Source organism: Calonectris borealis, chromosome 23 (genome assembly GCF_964195595.1).
Source record: "Calonectris borealis chromosome 23, bCalBor7.hap1.2, whole genome shotgun sequence".
Classification (NCBI taxonomy): Eukaryota; Metazoa; Chordata; class Aves; order Procellariiformes; family Procellariidae; genus Calonectris; species Calonectris borealis.
Genome location: NC_134334.1, coordinates 1,335,606 through 1,354,997, shown reverse-complemented (window position 1 = coordinate 1,354,997; position 19,392 = coordinate 1,335,606). Strand labels below are relative to the sequence as shown.

General features: G+C 44.6%; 1 protein-coding gene across 1 annotated transcript in view; it reads left to right on the top strand.

The window, feature by feature from the left end:
- PRDM16 (PR/SET domain 16) overlaps window positions 1–19,392 on the top strand; it is a 216,387-nt gene that overhangs the window by 175,561 nt on the left and 21,434 nt on the right. The window contains exons 5-8 of the mRNA XM_075172177.1: window positions 6,609–6,807; window positions 11,572–11,719; window positions 12,238–12,391; window positions 16,654–18,055. Coding sequence (XP_075028278.1) covers window positions 6,609–6,807; window positions 11,572–11,719; window positions 12,238–12,391; window positions 16,654–18,055 — 1,903 coding nt within the window. The remainder of the gene's footprint in view (window positions 1–6,608; window positions 6,808–11,571; window positions 11,720–12,237; window positions 12,392–16,653; window positions 18,056–19,392) is intronic.

Below are 19,392 nucleotides of genomic sequence, written 5' to 3'. Positions count from 1 at the left end.
TAACTCTGTATTGCGTGTGGAGCAACCTGAAAGACTAAGCCTTATTCACTTCTTCGTATGTTAGCATAACCATTTTCCTCTAAATATCCTGGTGTTAATTACTGAAGTTCAATCGTCACACAGACTATCTAAAAGACCGTGATGCTTTCCAGGTTAAGCGAGTGTTTTCTAGTAAGCTAGGGCAAGGAGCAATGCGCTAAGATTTTGGATTCTCTTCCTACACCGGAACGGTGCTATGTGAAATTCAAAAGAGGGATGGGAAAAAAGAAAGAAAAGAGAAGACTTTGAGTCCTCCTTCCTTTTTCGTGGTGCACAAAGATGGCTGTAAAGTACTTACCTTTTTAATAAGCAGCAGCATGGAGCTTTCTGCTTGTCATTCAGTTAGATTGTTGAAAGCTTTGGCTTCCACTTTAGTTTCACAATCCAGAAACATTTGGTACGGCAGAGTAAGGCTAGCCAGAATCCCTACAGTAAGATTACAAATCTAATTCAGGGGTTTGGGAAGGAAGCACAGAGTGGGGTGATTCACTGAAGAGGCTGTTGCAAGGCGGCATTCCCTGGGGACAGGTTGCTGCTCACCTGCTCTCTGCAGGGTCCTTCGTGCTTCTCTGTAGTAGCTGTTGCTGGCTCTTGTCAGCGACAGGGGAGCAGGTTAGCAGGACACATGGCCTGAAATATTCTGGCAATCTGAGAGTGTCGCCAGGTTTTTTTTTTCCTTTGTTAGAGTGCTTTTCCCAACATTTGTCTGAGGCTCTGACTAATGTTTGGGGTCCCACCCCTTTCACTGCAAGTGACAGGGCCTGTCGGTGCAAACACTGTGCAGTGCAAGTGATCTCCTAGGAAAACTGGGAAAGGTGTGCTACATCATTCCCCAAAATATTATAAAAACAAGGCAACAGCGCAGACATACCTAGAGTAATCAAAATTGTACAGATTCTTATTTTAAAATGGTTGTTTGCAAGTCTAAATCTGTTCCTGAGATGAGTACAAAACGCTATCGTAACAGAGCGTTGCAGAAACCTGACCTCATGTGAAGTACATTGTGATCCTGAAATTAAATTAAGATCGGTCTGGACTTGCAAAGCTCTGCTCTATTTTATAGGGTTCTTAGTTTCCTTGACATTTGGTGACAGTGAAAGTTAGAGGACAATGTAAAAGGTACATGAATTTTCTCCAGTGAAGAGGTTACCAGGGCATATTACTTATGCCTTTTTCTGGTCATTCATTGAATGCAGAGCCTGTTGCAGGTTTCACATTATTATTTGATGACTAATTTCTATAAATATATTCTCATCTACCAGTCTTTCTTAAACTATTAGTTGGAAATACTGTTCTACATAATTAATAGCTGAAATTTGACTTGTCTCACCTGGACATCCTACGATACATTTATTTTCTTTTACCTGTATATGAATATAATTTTCAGATTCAAATTCGCAGTGAAACACTTTACAAGGATACATACGATATGCACAATTAGTTTGAAATACTTCTGAAAAAATTGATAGTTTGAGGATTAGTGCTGCTGAAAGCTCTTTTGCTGAAGGTCCATGGGTGGAGTGAATGACCAGGCAGTGTGGTAGCTGCCGTCTCACCAAGATGTCCGGTTTGGGATTATTTTTTCAGTGTTCTCCCAAAAAAAAGTTAATAATTTTCTTGAGACCAACACACAGAGATGAATAATTTCTGTATTCGCAGCGATGGAGTAACACATACCTTTTTTTTGATGTCAGGAAGAAATCGGAAAGAAAACTCACCACTTTCGCATTTCTGTTTCTAATAGGCTTTTATTTGAAAGAGCAAAAAGTGCTCCTCGTTTTCCATCTTTGTCATTATGTAACATTTACCTGTATCTTCCTGGTAATGTCTAGTGCTTTTGCCACATAATTGCTTTCAAATTATAATAGGCCAACATTAAATATTTGACTTCTTAATACTTTTTACTTTCAGTAATGCTATCTTCCTGCTGCCTCGCACCCCCATTTCAATTCTGAATTAACAAGAAAGGAAATGCAAAATTGTTCCACACAAAGATAATTATCATAAAAATCTTTTATCCAAACCCCAGCCAAACACAGCAGACCCCTTATCACTGCAGGAATTTTGAGTAGGGCACTTGAACTCCTTTGAGATTCAAGTCTGGTAGATTAGCATGTAGATGCCACATAATTGTGTTCCCCTTGGTTTCTCTGAAAGCTATTAGGCACTGATTTATTTTTCTGTTACATTCCTGCTTTGTCCTGAGTGTTACTGATGGAACTTAAGATAGACACATATAACCATAGATTTGACAAACAAGACATAGAGAACAGGCAGCAATTTTTTTGTAACTGGATTTTTCTTTTCTTTTTATCCCCTTCTCCCTGTAAGATACTGAAGTAGTAACCTTTTTTGAAGGGCAATAGTTTCATCTGTGGTGCTTAAAGAACGAAGAAAACTTTAATGAGAACTTGTTTTGAAGGGCAGTATTTTTATTTTTGGTGCTTAAAGAAGGAAAAAAAAGACTTTAATTAACCTGAAGTCTACAAACTGGTTGTCTGATATAAAGACACAAAATAGATACCAGGTCTTCTTAGTTCACTCCTGAGCCTCCTTTGTTACTGAGGTTTCGCTTCTGCAGGGTGAATGTCTGGCCCTTAGTCTACAGGTCAGTTCCTTTCCCTGCAGCAATATTTATTGAGAAGTCTGATCTCTAATCTTCTGAAGTTCAGAAACGGGAATGGGTGTTGGATATTGAGACGCTATAATCAGCTACTCTACCAGCCAGTCAGTTCTTCCTCTGTTTAACCTGTCTGAGCATCAAAATAATATTTGTAACCAGTGGGAGCTTCTATAACATGCGACTACAAAGTTTTTAATGGTATTTTTGTCAGTTCTCTAATTCTTCTTTTCAATAAAAATTTCTTTTTCCAAACCCAAATATTCTGAAGCATGTGCATTTCTTTTCTTATCATCCATCTTTTCTACCTATGAAAAAGCTGTTGTGTTTGATGACAGACGAGGAATGTTGCTGTTACAGAAGCACGAGCCTGTACAAAATGGACAGGGTTTTTTTCAGTTTAGTGACATACAAGGGCTAGATCTGTAAAATCTGTGTAGTTCTGAAAGTATGCAAATGCAAAAGCAAAAAATGCATATCTCGGCTGAGCTGTCTTGTTTCTTACATTTCTTAATAAAAGTCTGATGGGGCAGCCCCTCAGCTTGTGTGAACGTAGCTACGCCAGCTTCTGCCGACTGAGGATCGTGTTATATTGTGTGTGATTTGTGTGAGATCTGTAATTCTGCTGACAGAGGACAAGGAGAATTAGAAGGAAAATCTCTTCTCTAACAGTTATTACTGAAGGCTATTAATGTATTTCATCTGTCTGTCTTCTACCTCCTCTGTAATCTCATAGAAAGGACAAAAATAACGTTATTCTCATTGGTAACAACAGGTAGTGCTGTATCAGGTTGTATTCTGTGAGGGGGGGTGCTTGCGAGTTGTCTGTCTTTAGCCAGGTATGTAATAAATTATTCTCCGTGGCTAGTTTGCCAAACTCTAAGTGGATTTCTGGTTCCTAGAGGATAGTTTGGGTGAAATAAAATACAATTAATTAATCATGTAAATCTCGAACTGAAGTCGGAAGAATTTAGTATGGATTTGCAGAAGGTATTTTGATGCATTTTCTCTGAAGTCAAAAAAAGGAAAAAAAAAAAAATCTGTTTCCTCCGTTCCAAGTTTTCAGGTCTGGGGAACTGCCAGTTTGAGCTTGAGAGATGCTGGGAGTCTTGTAGGAGCTTCTTAAGAGGTGAAGCTATCTGGGAGTTCCCAATCCAGAGGGCTTTCGGTCGCTTCTACAAAAAAGCCTTCTCGCGTTGAGCCGTCACTGTATTGACAGAAGAGCAAAGAGGGGAAACATTTGCTTTGCGGGGTGAATTCTGAGGTAGACGAACACCTCCCAGAGCAGTTCCACGTTATCTGGAGTTACGGAGGGATTTATCCTGTTACTCCACAGTTCAGTGGGCTGCATGAGTCAAATGAACTTCTGTCCCACGTACGTCTCCAAAACCAGAACAAAAGTAAGGTCATGTTTATTAGTGCCAGGGACACTTCTGAGTGCAGCTTGACGTCTGAGACTATGAGGACTGAACGTTGTAGCAGATAAACCCTTGTTTCAGTGTGCGTGAGAGCTAACGTGAATTCATTGGTAACGAGGAGAGATGGCTTGATGAGATTACTGCCCCGGCCCATGCAGCGCGTGCGTCCGGGACGCTTGCTGCTGCCAGGCTTGTCTCTTCTCACCCCGTTATGGATGTGTGGAGAGTGAAAAGGTGCAACACACCTCATCGCAGCCCTTGCCCCCCTCACTGGCTGCTTTCAGGCTAAGAATGTTTTCGGTCTGTAAACATGGGTAGATGAAATCTTAAATTTTGGTAGGTAGCATTGTCTGCTTCATGCTGTGACAAGTAAAATGCAGTAACAAGACATACCATGATACTGCAATTCATCCCCCCCCCCCCCCCCCCCATAAAAAGTGGTTTGGATTATTTTAATGGTAGGTTATACACGGTCTCTCAATACTGCTAGGTAGTTTTTTATATCCTGATTGCCAGGTTTCCCTCCCCAAGGACGTAAAACGCATAGGATACATATTGGTTCTGTTCTACAAAATGCTGGTAAACAGAATTTCTAAGGAGTAGAGCAGGGCCTGATCCACTTCATTGTGAGGCTGCTGATAGCAATTTCAGAGTATATGAACTGTCAAAACTAGTTGAAATGGGAGAGATAGGGGTATTTTCTTCCCTTAGGTCTCCTTTTTTAGTCAAAATCGCCTTTCCCCCCCAAAGGAAAATGTTGACCCGCTGGATTTTATTTCTTTTCACATCCCTCTCTTCTGCCGTTCAGGAAATCCTATAGCATCTCCGTATTTTATTCATTCCTTGTGCAGAGGGGGTATGGTACCACAAGCCATGCTGCTTGGGTAAATAGCAGGGCTTCGCTGATTGTGTCTTAGTGATATTTTCTTTTTTAGCTGTGTTTGACTTTTTCCAGTTTGTGGGCATGTCGATAACTTTCCGTGTAGGTGTGGACCACTTTGGGTTTCATCTGCCTACATAGCTTGCTGTAGCAGCTTATGGGATCCTGTCTTTCTTAGTCACCGCAGAAGCAAGTCGCAGACTTCCCGGCGTGCAGGGGCACGGGTCGAAAACCACAGCTGAGCTTAAATAGGCTGTATTGAGAGAAATGGAGAAAGGGGAGTATTGCCCGAGTGCAAGCGGGGAAGCGGCGGTCTCTGGGTGTGACACCGCCTGTGTTTGTACTCGTGTCACACTTTTAGCAAAATTAACCCTGACTTATACGAAACACAATTTCAGGCCTTAAAGCACAGCCTAAGTGGCTGTAATTGTGCAAAACTTTGGGCAGACAAGTACATGGGGTACTTTAAACCAAGGGTTTGCTGAAGGGTTGCAGATTTTGAAAACGGCGGCAGGCAGAGAAGCGGCCGCGAAGACGCGAGTGCCGCCGCCTCTTACCCGCCGTCCCCTTTCCCACAGAGCAGCCGCGCTCGGGGATGGATCCGCTCCATCACATCGCTTGCTTTTGGCTGCATCTCTTAGGAAGGATATTTCCACTCTTCCCTCTGAGCTAATGCATTTTACCACAAGCTTTCCTTTTGAAAGTAAAGTTATCAGAAAAAGGGAATAAAATTTAATACGAAACAGAGCCCCGGAGCCCAGAGGAAGAGGGTAGAGGAGGACAGGGAAATGCGGCACCACTGACTAAGTGGTGGCTGGAAAGCTTCTGTTTCAAGCTGGCTGCTGGGTGGAGAAACCCGGAGCTATCCCGACTCCCTCGCAGAGGTCGTTCTGGAAAATTTACAGCTCTGAGCTGATTGTTTGGCTTGGCACTATGGTCAGGATGCTGCCTTGTAAACTTAATAATAGCTGCCCTCTTTTTAATTTGTTTGACCTTGACTACAATAATTTATTATGTGCATTAGATCTTTTTTTTTTTTAAAAAAAAAAACAAAACAAAACAGCACAACAACAAAGAATTTGGCTCCCCTTTCTTTCTTCCATGCTACTCTGGTTTTGAACTCCTCGGGTTTGATGGCGCACTGTGCTTCTGCAGTTGTGTGGGACGAGTTAAGAGGATAACGTTAGAAAGACATTTTCTTAGAAAGGAGCTTCTCCAGGTTTGTGCTGTGGCGATTTGCTTTTCCCAGCGTCTGTCTTTATGAGTATGGTTTGTTCCTTTTTCCGGAAGAGCTGATTCGTATTTTCAAAAAACCTTATTGCAAACAAACGAAATACTCCAGAATAGCCCCAGTATTTTGTGCTAATTCTTGTAGGTCTCTACTTCCCAGCAGAGGCCAGGACACAAAGAAAACAAGATCTCTCCTGGTTGTGTGATTTATTTTTTTTTTTTATGCTTAAAGTGAAAGCAATCTGCTGGCACAGCCTACCTTGGTTTCTCTCTCCTGTCACTTCAAATTTCCTCTTTGTTTGTTTGATAGATTCTCACAGAACATTGCATTTTCTGTACAAGCCCAATGTTGGGTAAAATAATTAGACTTGTTTGACCGTCCTGATCCACAAGTCAAAATCCTCTTCTCTGTCTGTTGTAGAAGAACACACGTTTCGCTGCGAGGACTGCGATGAACTTTTTCAGTCAAAGCTCGACCTGCGGCGGCACAAGAAGTACGGCTGCAACGCTGTCAGCTCCCTGTACGAGACCCTGAATGACGAGATCAAGCAAGAAGGCCTTGGAGATGGACAGGTCTATGAGTGCAAAGACTGTGAGAGGATGTTCCCCAATAAATACAGGTACCGGAAAATTGCCAGACCCTCCTCGGCCTGCCCCTCTCCGTTACTCCTGCGCAGTCCTGTCTGACGATGGGAAGCGTGGGACCAAGGTGGGAGCTGGGCGGCTCAGGACGGCTACGGGAGCGTACCTTTCCTTTCTCCGTAGCGTTCAAGAAGGTCGTTTTTGGGCTCCTGCAATGTCATTAGCTATTGGACAGCATTTTGTTTCACCTTGATTTCATAGACTGTGATGCTTTTCATTACCCATTGGTAGAAGCACCCACAGATTATTGGCAATATAAAGTTTAAATGGTTGTTTTCTGAATTCCCTGTGACTTTTTCAGGGCTGTGACAGACAGGTTGATAGACCTGGTTGGTATCTTTGCAGCAGCTGCTCCCATGTGATCTTGGTTCTGAGGGAAAACAGTGGTATTACCTTCTGCCAGTAGTTGCATGAAGGCTTTTTTTATATGTAATTCTTGGGCATTTGAGATCAGTAGATGTGAAGAGGTGTTGTTATACTAAGAACTCTTAACATGGTCACGAGCTCCTATTTGATCTTGCAGAAGCAATTAAAAAAATTCTATTCCACTCAAACTTCCGGTTTAAAATTTTTTTGAAAGAAAATATTCATGAAAAGATTTTGTGTTCACCAAGCATAATACAAATGTGAAAAGGAAAAAAAGAAGATAGAATATTCTCCATCTCATATTTTTATTTGCAATAATTATTCATTTATTATTATAAGGCAATTCTAAACAAGAATTGAACTTTTTTTTAAAAGGAAAAATTCTTTGTCCCAATAAGTTTTAACTGAAAATTTTCACCTTTCAAGCATAATATGTGATAGTAATCAAATGCAGCTTTAAAGCAGAATCTTCGAGATTTCTGATTCACTTGCAATGTAAGACTCAAATGGTTAAATATTAGGAGCCAGTTTTAAAAAGTTGAGAGGTCTTTTTAATCATTTTTGGATTGTGTTTATTTGCATCCTGAGCCTTTAACTCCTGGGCTGTATTTTCAAGGTTTTCTCCACAGCATAAGGACTAGAGTTTTCCCTGTTTACCAGAGGCTGAAGTTCTCACATACTCATTTCACTTGTCTTCTTAGATGAACAAACACCACGCACAGCAAGATTTGTTATAGAATTGTGAGAACTTGCAATCCCCTGTCACGTACTATATAAGTAGAGCAAAAACATTGAACTTAAAGCCAATATAAGGCCTGTTTCATTTCAGTTAAAAATTTAAAAAGATGATGTTCACCAGCATTAGTCATTTTGAACTTGATTATATTGTTACTTTCAGATCTTTCATCTAGGTGAGTAAGAAGAAGAAAATCTATTTTAAAAACTGTAGAGAAAGGGGAAACGTAAAGAACATTCCACTAGTTTATCTGTGTTGAAAAGAGCTTGGCTCTTGGCTGTGTTGTGGGTGTTTTAGAAGTTGGTAATAGATACTGTCGGCCAGTGATATCTGTATAGAGGTTCTGTTAGCACAGTTTGATGTCTTTATTCCTCACCTTGTGTTTCTATGTTGGCTACTTTTGATTAGATACTAGGAGGCTGCAATTCTCTTGATTTTTTTACCTGACAAGAAAAGGAGAACTTCCTTTAAGTGTTTTAAATATTTATGATTTTTAGTAGAAATTCCAGTTCTTTTATCTCTCTAGCTGGTTAGAAACATTCTGCTCTTTAGCTTCCAGCACTCTGTAGTTTTTATGTTAATTTAGGAAATACCCTTTTGAAATGTATATGTCGTCTTCTCTTGGTAGCATCTGGGTGTTCCCTGCTCCCCTTGGGGGCCTGGGGTGGCCCTGTGTCCACTTTGCAGGGATTAAGAGAAGCAGAAAGATTTTAAGTCCCTTTTTCCCTTTAGTGATTACTTATCCCTGTGGGTAAGATGTTCAGCGTCGTCTGGTGAAGCTAATTCTGGGTATTCAGGGACGTGGCTGAGTTAAGGTCCCAGTTTCCCCTGATTTCTTGGGAAAGTAGGTGAGGCAGACCTTGCCTCAGTCTAAGACTTGACTCGCCTTGGGGCACATCTCCATCGCGAGCGTTGCTGGCAGCGGAGCCGGGCTCCCGGCGCAAGCACTGCTTTTCCGTGTGGGTAGGTAAAAGGGACAAACAAATCACTTGTTCAAAGTCAGACCGAAAGCCTGTGGAAGGGCCAAGGACAGAACACCAATTTTACAAGCCCTGTCCTGGTTTATTTTCAGAACCTTCTCCTATTTTGATTCTTCAAAATCGGCACTCCTAACCGTTACTTTACAGACCTTGTAATTAAGAAGCAAATGTGGCAGGACATCTACCTGTCATCGGTGTGCTCAACACAAACATCTCGAGCTTGAGGCAAAAGTCCAGTGTGTGCTAGCGGGGACTTCCATTTTCTGAGCACCCCTAGGTGATGGTGAGGCCTTTTCGAGGTATTTCCAACTGGACTCAGGTGGAGATAGTCCAAGTCGCTAGCCACAGACCTATACGCTTGGCAAACGTTTGGAGTTGTGATAGGGGCTCCCGGGCTCAGTGGCTGCATTGCCTTTTAGAGCATTGATTCCAAAGATTTGGGTTGGGAAGTTTTTAAGCAAATAATATGAAGTCGTTTTTTCGACAGGGGAAAGATAGAGTCAGCAACATCACCATTCAGTGTACTACGCACTGACGGATTTAGTGGAGCTGGGAGGGAATGTCCACATCTATCCCTCCCCCATCAATCTGCTGCATTTTATGTACTGAGAAAGCCACTAAAACACAGAATATATCCAGTCAGCGTACCTAGATGGTCTTATAATTTTTCAGAAGTTAATACAGATCAAATCAAGAGTGCCACTGGGGAACTGAAATTGAGCATTTAGCAGCTGACTAAATAAATAAATGTTTTGCTAATCCCAGTAGGTACTTGCCTCTAAACAGCATATTAGTTTGTCCATATTTGCTCTAAATAAACTCATAAATCACAGTTAACAGGAGCGCATTTTTGTATATGCATGTGAAAGGTATATATTTCTTTGTATGTGTAAAAAATTTTGTAGTGTTAAGAACACCATTTCTTTAGCAAAATGAATATTGCTTCTTTAAAATTAGTAGATTGGCAGTTTATAAGGGGCATGTTCATGAATATTAACTCTCTGACTTGAAGGAAGAGGAGGTTCTTCAAGGGAGTAGCGGGCTGGTGGCTGCTTAGATTCCTCGGTGAGTTGCAGTCCCACCAGGCGCACTCGTGATGAAGCCACCTTCTACAGGGTTACCCTTGTCCCTGTGCCAGCAAATGCCCTCAGGACTCAAAGGTTTCAATGCAGGTCAATTGTCAGTGCAGTTGGCCTTTGCACCGGGAATTTCCAGTGACCCCAGTATCAGGTCCATGCTGCTCCACCGCGGTGCAGGCAGGTGCCTGCTGGTGCCAGGGTGCCTGTCGTACAGTCCCCCCGGGGATGCAGGTCCCCGTGGGCGTCTGAAGAGGGTGAGAGCAGTGGAGTCCTGAGGACGGGTCAAGGCTGAGTCGATTTCTAGGTCTCTAAAGCCCTCAGGCCCGTGGAAATGCCCAGGAGTTATTTGCTGCAAAGTTGTCCCATAGCATTTAATGAAGACTGGCAGGATTTTCTAGGTTAGTTTTAATGTTCCTATAAAAAATATAGCCGTGCTTTAAAGTTCCATAGGAATGGTTTAATATCGATCTGTAGGGGATTTCAGGCAGTAGTAGATGTCACATAAGTTTGTCCTTCATCAGAATTCACAGTAAGGAGGAGTATTTGTAACTCCGTTAAACTACACTGCAGGCAGCAAAGGACGCAAATTTCCTCCCTTTGTTTCTGAGGACTGGCCTGAGAGCTGCAGGATTTCCAGCCTGCTTAGTGTGTTTTACAGCACCCGGTCTTCAACAGAATGGTTTCCCAGGCTCCGTACCTGCCCCGCTGCCACCGGCAGTGCCTTCCCTTGACTGTCGCACCTGGTGCGGTGGCCCAGCAGAGCGCGGCGTGCTGATGCGCAGAGACAGCGCTTCGGCACAGGGGAGACCAGCACCCTCCGCGTGTCTCTGAAAAGCCATCCCTGCCGTGGCCCGGCTCCAGCAGCCACTTTGGTTTGCCATCATCCTCCTGGTTTGGGAGAAGCTGCCAGTTGGCAGAAGTTGAAATTGCCGAGTTAAGTAATAAAAGATGTCTGACATTTAGAAGTGAAATGTGTTTGCACCTTATCGTGTTTCTTTCCAATGCTAAGTTGCTGTGTTCTGGGAAGCTGCGGGCTTTGTGCCCGTGAAAACGGCAACGTGATAGTCTCAGCAGCAACAGCTAATATCTTGTCTTTCCCTGTGGGGATGCCATAGAAGTCTTGGTCACAAAGTGCTCATTTTTCCCTTCAGGAACCTGCAGGGTCAGGTCTGGTCTTACCCTCCTTTCCCCCCTTGTAAATGGACTGAGGTATTTAATAAGCAGTATCATAAAATGCAGCGACATTTTGAGGCAGAATAGGGCAGCTTCCATCTGTGAAATAAATGCCAAAAAAAGAAATGGTATTTGCGTGTCGCTGCCCCTCTCGCAGTCAGTGTGCCGCTCCTGTTCACAAAGGTTTTGCAGCCGTGCTCTGCGGCAGCAGTTAGTCCTGGAAACCCCGCGGACCCCCCGGGCTCGCGGCCTGTTTCTCCGTCGCCATCTCTAATCACCTCTCGGTTTCAAACCTCCCTGCTGCGGGGCAGGAGTTCTGTAGCAGTATATGCCCGGTTCAGGTGGGCGCTCGGCGTCGGGCTCCGATCGCCGCCGGCCGTGCGAGGTCAGCCTGTCTCTCTTTCCCAGCCTGGAGCAGCACATGGTGATCCACACCGAGGAGAGGGAGTACAAGTGCGACCAGTGTCCCAAGGCTTTCAACTGGAAATCCAACCTGATTCGTCACCAGATGTCTCACGACAGTGGGAAACGGTTTGAATGTGAAAACTGTGTTAAGGTACGGTGCAGGAGATGGTAACCGTGGGCAGCTTTGTCTGGGAGAGGGCACTGGGACCTGGGGGAAGGGCTCCAGAGGACGGGCGACCCGTGCCGGCGTGGTTCGGTGGCCCGGCCGTGGTGCGGAGCCCGGCCTTGTGGTAGCACAAGGAGAGCAGGACGCTCAGCTGGCCCCGGCACGTCAGCTTGGACGTGGAGCTCAGCCTTGCCCCCTGCAACTCGCCTTTGGCCTTTTCCCGGGTACTGGAGAGTCTGCGAGCGTTGTGCAGGGCAGGTGAGGGTGAGCAAACAGCTACTAAACTGTGAGCACCGCGCTCTTCAGGGAGCGTGCCAGCAGCCTGGCAGGACACGGCTCAGCCCTGCTCGTTCATGATCTGTTTGCAGCGGGAGGTGACCATCCTGCTCTCCTAATGCCGGGAGCGGCGGTGACAAAAACCGGAAAAAATAGTCAAGCTTTTCACATATACGCTCTTCTCCCCACTCTTTGTTTCCCCTCCCTCAAGGCGTTTTCTCTTTCAGGTGTTTACCGACCCCAGCAACCTCCAGCGGCACATCCGTTCCCAGCACGTTGGCGCGCGGGCCCACGCCTGCCCGGACTGCGGCAAAACCTTTGCCACCTCGTCTGGCCTCAAACAACACAAGCACATTCACAGTACTGTCAAACCTTTCATATGTAAGTTGTCACGGCCATCACAGAGCTCTGGCTTTTGCTATAATTGCACGTATCCTGCGGGGGCCCCCCAGTACTAGCTGTCCCTCTGTGAGCAGCCGCTGTAATTTTATAGGTCAGAGCACAAGATGAAATTCCGCAGTGATTTTTTTTTTTTTTTTTTGCATGCTCCCTGTTTTTTCAGTAAACATTCATGGCAGTTTTTGACTTTCTTGACAAGTTAAAAGCTGAGTCTCTCAGCAGTCCTAGCGATGCCATTTTCTCATATCTTTTCTTTCTCTCTTCTTTTTTTCCTTAATAATTTTTGAATGTTCATGTTGGTGACATAAATAAATAGCTGACACAGCCTGATCGAAATGTTTTTCAGGGGTGCCTCAAATCCTGTAGCCGTTGTAAAGAGTTTGGAATAGTCACAGAGAGGAGAAGAAGGTGTTTTTTTAATTTTAAAAAGAGTTTTTTCCTTCTTTATTTACTGCATGTTTCATCTAGATAATGCTTGGAAGCCAAATAAATAGCAGATTAACTGTGTCCTTAGTGCTCTCTTTAGTGGAATATTTCCAAAAGGGCATTTTCCCTTGAGAGCCATTCATCTCATCTCTTGTCATTCTCAGGGTTGTATATTTTTTTAATTGACACAGCACCTATTGGATTTTGATAACTGTGCAGAAAAGTGGATTGTGTCACAACAAAGCTATAGAAACTTCAGGGACTACTTCCTGACACTCTTCAGAAAGCGTAGTTCAAGCGCAGAACGGGATCTGTGTTTGATTCCAGGCTTTGATGTTACGGTAGGGAAGCCACTGAACCCACTTCTGCCTTTTTTTCCCTATTGGTATAATGGGAACAGTATGCAAGAGTATCCTGGGAGACTCGTTTCATTAATGTGTTCTGAGATAATCAGATGGGTGTCAGCGGAGGAAGAAAAAATACTCTTATTGCTCATTTTGATGCAATCTTTCATTTGATGACGGGCACATGAAAGAGATAATTTGAATCTCCTAGTATTGCTGCAGTGAGATGAATGATTTCTTCTCATAATCTCCTCACTCTCACCTCATAAGAATTAGGGAGTTGTCAGTCTAAATCAGCGTGTAAAACAACTTGAGACTGATTCTGCCTAGTTCAGATGTGCCAGGTGGAGTCACAAGCATGAATATGGAATCCATTAGCAACTTTAGGGGGGCCATGAGGCAGGATTCGCTGGGAAGTTTTCTTTCCTTTTCAGTGGAAGAAAGCGGGGTGTGTGCGAGGTGTTTGGTTGGTTGGTTGGTTTTTACAATATTGTACCTGGCATTAAAAAAAGCCGGAAAACTCTTATCTTTATAACTGCAGAACACAGAACAGCAAGAGGGGACATTACATGCAGAGTTACTAAATCTAGTTTTCCTTATTTTAGAATGATGATGTGAGCTCTCATACCTATAGGACTTTTCTTTAGGGAATTTTGTGCAGCATCAGATGTATCTAGCAACTCTTTCTGGGGTGGAAAATGTAAAAAAGGAGCCTGATTCCCTCGGAAGACTTTGCTTTTGTTATCCTTAGTCTTCTCATGAAGTTTTGCCACATGGGAACGGTGTAACTTCTTTTTTGTAAAATTGTGAATGTACACAATAAAAGTAACACAAACACCACAAACACAGTATTGAGCCAGTGAAAGCTGACAGCGAGCGCTCTCAGTTGTGATACAATCTGCTGAAGCAGATTAGCCATTTATTGTAAACTTGTGTGTATCTTCTAAACCACAATACAGCATCCCTTGGCACATGGCAAGGGAGCTGGTTAAAATTAGAAAGGGGTAATTTTGTTCTGGAAAGAAAAATATACAAACATCTTTTAAAGAAATCTACCCAAACGTGACATTTCTTCAAATATTATTAGTAATTTGAGAGGGACTTACGGTATCCTTACAGGTGGAAGTATTTGCACCTACCTGTTCATTTGGACACACGCAGTCACTCCCACAACCCTAACGATGCTGGCTTTGCATAGACGAGCAGGACAAGAAAAATACTCGCCCATTCCAGAACCAAGGGTTAAAGTAGCATCAAACCCGAGACAGGCAGCAGTGAAGTGGCTGTCCTGACTTGAGCTTGACAGCGCTTGGGGGGCGGCACTTCGCCTCCCTCTGCGACCCTGGTGCAAGGGCATCTCTTGCAATAGCAAAGCACTGGAACAGTCTGGAAAGGCAGAGCTGGTTTGTAGGACTTGCGTGTTATGCGGATGCTGACATATCCTTCTGCTTAAATTTCTATAGAAACAGAGGTTGTTGTATCTAATAGACCGTTAGCTTTATGGAAAACAAATTGAGAAGTGTTGCCTTTAGGTATTTTTTAAGAAAACATTTTAAAATGAAGTAAAAAACTAAATAAACCCCTTCTTTGAAAGTTAAGGTAGCTAAAATAATACATGCAACAGCCATAAAACTATATGTATACAGTAATAGTAGTTCAGAAGAACTGACACAAGTTTTTAAGGTGAGATTGCCAAAAACTAGGGATGGCTTTAGCCTACTAATTTGAAAAAGCTGTTACTCAAACATTGAAACTCTTCTGATGCCTTTCTAGTTCCCCTTCTGTTTGTGTGTCCTTTGCAGCTGCTTGCTCTATCTAAGCCCAAACCAGAAATGCTGAAATACTCTGAGGAAAGACGGTTCATATTAAACTCCTAGTCCGATCAGAAACCAGACGCAGCATCCCCTCCAGTGACAGTCCACTGAACTTTCAAACTTCATTTGAACTGAAATCTCAAATTTGTTAAATTCAAACCTTTGCTTTGAATTTCAATAGAAGGGCCTTCCCCTTATATTTTCCGAGCTGCTGGTGAAATATGCTCCTGACAGTCGTTTGATATTCAAGCACTGATGTAAATCCTAAAGATTTAGAAAAAAATACAGGGAAAGTCACGCTTGCGTGTACCTACCAGTAAAAGTTGGGAGGGAGGAAGGAGGGAAGGGCCACTTCGTCACTGCGTTGGAGGAGGGGGTGTCAGAAGAATTTGGATTCAGGTCCTTGCCTGCCCAACTCTGGACAATATACCTTCCCTCTCTTTGTCTCAGTTGCCATGTTTACAAAATGGTGATAACAGCAGTTGTCCTGCGAAAGAAGTGTGTTAATTCACTAAGAAGTAGAATTTATTCCTATGTTGAAAGAGGCATCAGATAATAAAAAGTTACAGTGTTTTGATGTATAGAAAAGTTTGGGTGGGATTTTTTTCTTACTTTGCCCTGTTCCTTCCACACCAGCAAAGTCTGCAGGTGAAAGAGATCATAAAAATTCACATTTTGAAAGCTCTGTATTTACCGGTCGTTAAAGAAGACGCTGATGTAGCATTAACTGAGCATTGCTAGGGTGTCTTACTAATTTAACGAATACAAGATCTCGCCCAGTTCTAGCTGAACTGAGGCCTGGCTGGCAAAGTATTTATAGAACATCCCTATGGAGTGGTTACTTACTATTAATGGCATTAAAGACAGGGTAGGTTTGATTAAATGAGGCAAAGTTCTTCTCCCTTCAGCACTTCCTGCCGTGCCAGGACTACAGGGAAGGCAGACTAGCTAATATAAATAGGTATTACCATTAAAATGCATCATTCTCTTTATTGAAAATTCCAAAAAAATGTTTGAGCAGGGGTAGCACATCCCCTCAGGTCTCTGTAGAGAGTCGCTTGTCGAGAGAGTCCCTAGGAGGGAGGTTCATTGCAAGGGAGATGCGTTGCTGTTTCTGGGGCGGTAGCCTCGGTGAGCCTGGCCCGTGCCAGCTGGGCCACGGCTGGGATTCCGAGGGAGCCGTGCTTTCTGTCAGCTGCTCCTGGGCTCTCCAGCCTGCTCCCCTCGCGGCTCTTCCAGCCGCCTCGGCCAGGATTCCCAGGGCCGCCTCTTCCTTTTCTAAACGTAGCCAAGATCACAGCCCGGCGAGGCCGCGTCCTGTGCAAACGTTGAAAGAGGGAGAGCGCTCTTCCCGCATGCTTGCGAGCTAAGAGGCCAGGTGGGCTCGGGAGCTTGGTTTTGTACAGGGAGAGCTGAAGCACAACGGCACTAAACGGTGTGCCGGGAATACGTGGGAAGCCTTAGCAGGAGAAACGTGGAGCCGGGTTTCTAGAGATCCGGTCCAGCGGATGGCTGTAGCCTGCTTGTCCCCTCTTTTCCTCTCCCTTTAGGGAAGGGGGGTTTCGGGGGCGGGGGGACGCTGGGGAAGCCCCTCCTGACCCCCCGCCACTTCCTGTTAATTTCATATCGCTTTTGTTGTTGGTTTCTGTTGATGCTTTAGGTGAGGTCTGTCACAAATCCTACACGCAGTTCTCCAACCTCTGCCGTCACAAGCGGATGCATGCGGACTGTCGCACCCAGATCAAGTGCAAGGACTGTGGCCAGATGTTCAGCACTACCTCCTCCCTCAACAAACACCGGCGCTTCTGCGAGGGCAAGAACCATTACAACCCAGGGGGGATTTTTGCCCCCGGCCTACCCCTAACGCCCACTTCCATGATGGACAAATCCAAGCCCTCTCCCAACCTCAATCATGCCAGCCTGGGATTTAATGATTATTTTCCCTCCCGCCCGCATCCGGGGGGTCTTCCATTCTCACCTGCCCCCCCGGCATTTCCTGCCCTTACTCCAGGATTCCCAGGGATTTTCCCACCGTCTCTATACCCCAGGCCCCCCTTGTTACCACCCACACAACTGCTCAAAAGTCCCCTCAACCACACGCAAGACGCAAAGCTTCCAAGCCCCCTGGGGAACCCAGCACTTCCTCTGATCTCTGCAGTGAGCAACAGCAACCAGGCCGCTTCAGGAGAGGAGAAATGTGAAAGCAGCCTGGAAAACTCCTACCTGGAGAAGCTAAAAGCCAGGAACAGTGACATGTCCGACGGCAGTGACTTCGAGGATGTCAATACAACCACAGGCACAGATCTGGACACCACTACTGGCACCGGTTCTGACCTGGACAGCGATGCAGAGAGTGACAGGGACAAAACAAAAGATAAGAGCAAACAGATTGAGAACAAGCCAGATTTTGTCAGCAGCTCTGTGTCTGCAAGTTCCACCAACAACACGAGTGAGATCCCTCTCTTCTATTCGCAGCATTCCTTCTTTCCTCCCCCCGAAGAGCACCTGCTGCCTACCACGGGAGCAGCTAATGACTCTATTAAAGCTATCGCCTCCATCGCAGAGAAGTATTTTGGGCCTGGCTTTATGGGGATGCAGGAGAAAAAGATGGGTTCGCTCCCGTATCATTCCATGTTCCCTTTTCAGTTCCTCCCCAATTTCCCCCATTCACTCTATCCTTTTACGGAGCGGACCCTCAATCACAACTTGCTGGTCAAGGCAGAACCAAAGTCACCCAGGGACCTCCACAAAGTAGGCAGCACCAGCTCAGAGTCGCCCTTCGATCTCACCACAAAGCCAAAAGAGATTAAGCCAATCCTGCCGCCACCTAAGGTCCTGCCAGCCCCACCCTCAGGGGAAGAACAGCCACTGGATCTGAGCATTGGCAACCGCATCCGAGCCAGTCAGAACGGAGGAAGAGAGCCACGGAAAAACCACATTTATGGGGAAAGGAAGCTAATGGCAAGTGAAGTCTTACCCAAGATTTCCCAGTCTCAACTGCCTCAGCAGCCATCCCTGCATTATGCTAAGCCATCACCCTTTTTCATGGACCCCATATACAGGTATTAACATACCCTGCCTTAAGCATTTCCTCTAACGAGCTAATTTTCTAGCTGACATCGCAACTTGAGGCAGATCGAGATGTGGGTTGTTTAGAAAGAGCAGTGAAAGTCTGCTGCAGTTGGTTGTACTTCTCTCTCCTTTGTCACAGCACGTTGAATTTTCTGAATCAAAGGGCTGAATAATTGAAAGGAGTACTCGTAATCAATATGTATAAAGAACACATCCTTATTTTGATAAAGAAGAAACTTGACCTATTTAAGGACTCTCCCACGAGCCAACACTAAGATGGCACTTCTGCTGGGGAAATTCCAGAGGTTTGATTCGATAAGAATGCAGAGTTCAGATGCCTCGGAGCCTGGGCTCTCATGGCTTGGGAATGAGTCAGGAGCCCTGGGAGCCTGGAAATGCAGCTCTCCCACTGACTTACTTGATGGCCTTTTGTGAGCCACTTCACCTTTCTTCCTCCCCACCCCCCTTTTTCTTTCTAATTCCTTTTCTTAGAGTTTTTCAGTTCATAGGAACTGCTGATGTGCACCCAGCTTTTTGAAACATTTTTAAGTCTGGAGCAGCAAGTACTGTGTAAATACATGGTAGCATGTTATTATCCAGATCTCTCCCAGATGCATTTCTTGCAGACTTATCTTTCTTAGAAGATAACAAGGGTTTTCTAGTTTCACTTGAAACGCATGGTTATTGAGGAAGGCCCGATTCGTTATTGTGCCTAGAATAAGCTGAACGTGGAAGGCGTGTGTAAAGCAGACTGGATAAAGTTATCCAAGTGCCAGTTAAACTTCCAAAAGGAATGAATTCGGAAGAAGATGTAGAGGGAAGACTTGAATCTTTTGTTGTTTTAGAGCTTTTTATAAAACCTGTTTCTAAAGGAAAATTATTTTAAGGTTTAAGGTGAGGGTGCCAGTAAGGTGGCGTGTTACCCATCCAGGCACTGGCACTGCCTTTGTTATCTTCCTGCCACGGATGAGATGCACTTGTCATGTAGCAAATACCGTTTGCTGGCTTTTAGCAAAGTCCAGTGAAAAGAGGTATCCCAAAGTGGTTTGGTTTAGACATTAACATGGCAATGAATTCTCCCCTAAGACAGGATGCTCCGTAACATCCATTTTGGTAGGTGGGTTTGGCCCGGAGGGCTCCTGGATTCGGCGTCCAAGTGACCAGCCAGTTCCTGGAAGTGAGTGGTCCTCGCCTTGCTTGAGCTGCGTGCGAATAGCGTGCTGCGGGGCTGCGCAGCGAGCCTAGCTGCCATCCCGCCTGCTGGAAAGTTAACGGATGTGCTGCAGGAGCTGGCGTTTTCTTAGCGCTGCAAAGGCTCGCAGCCACC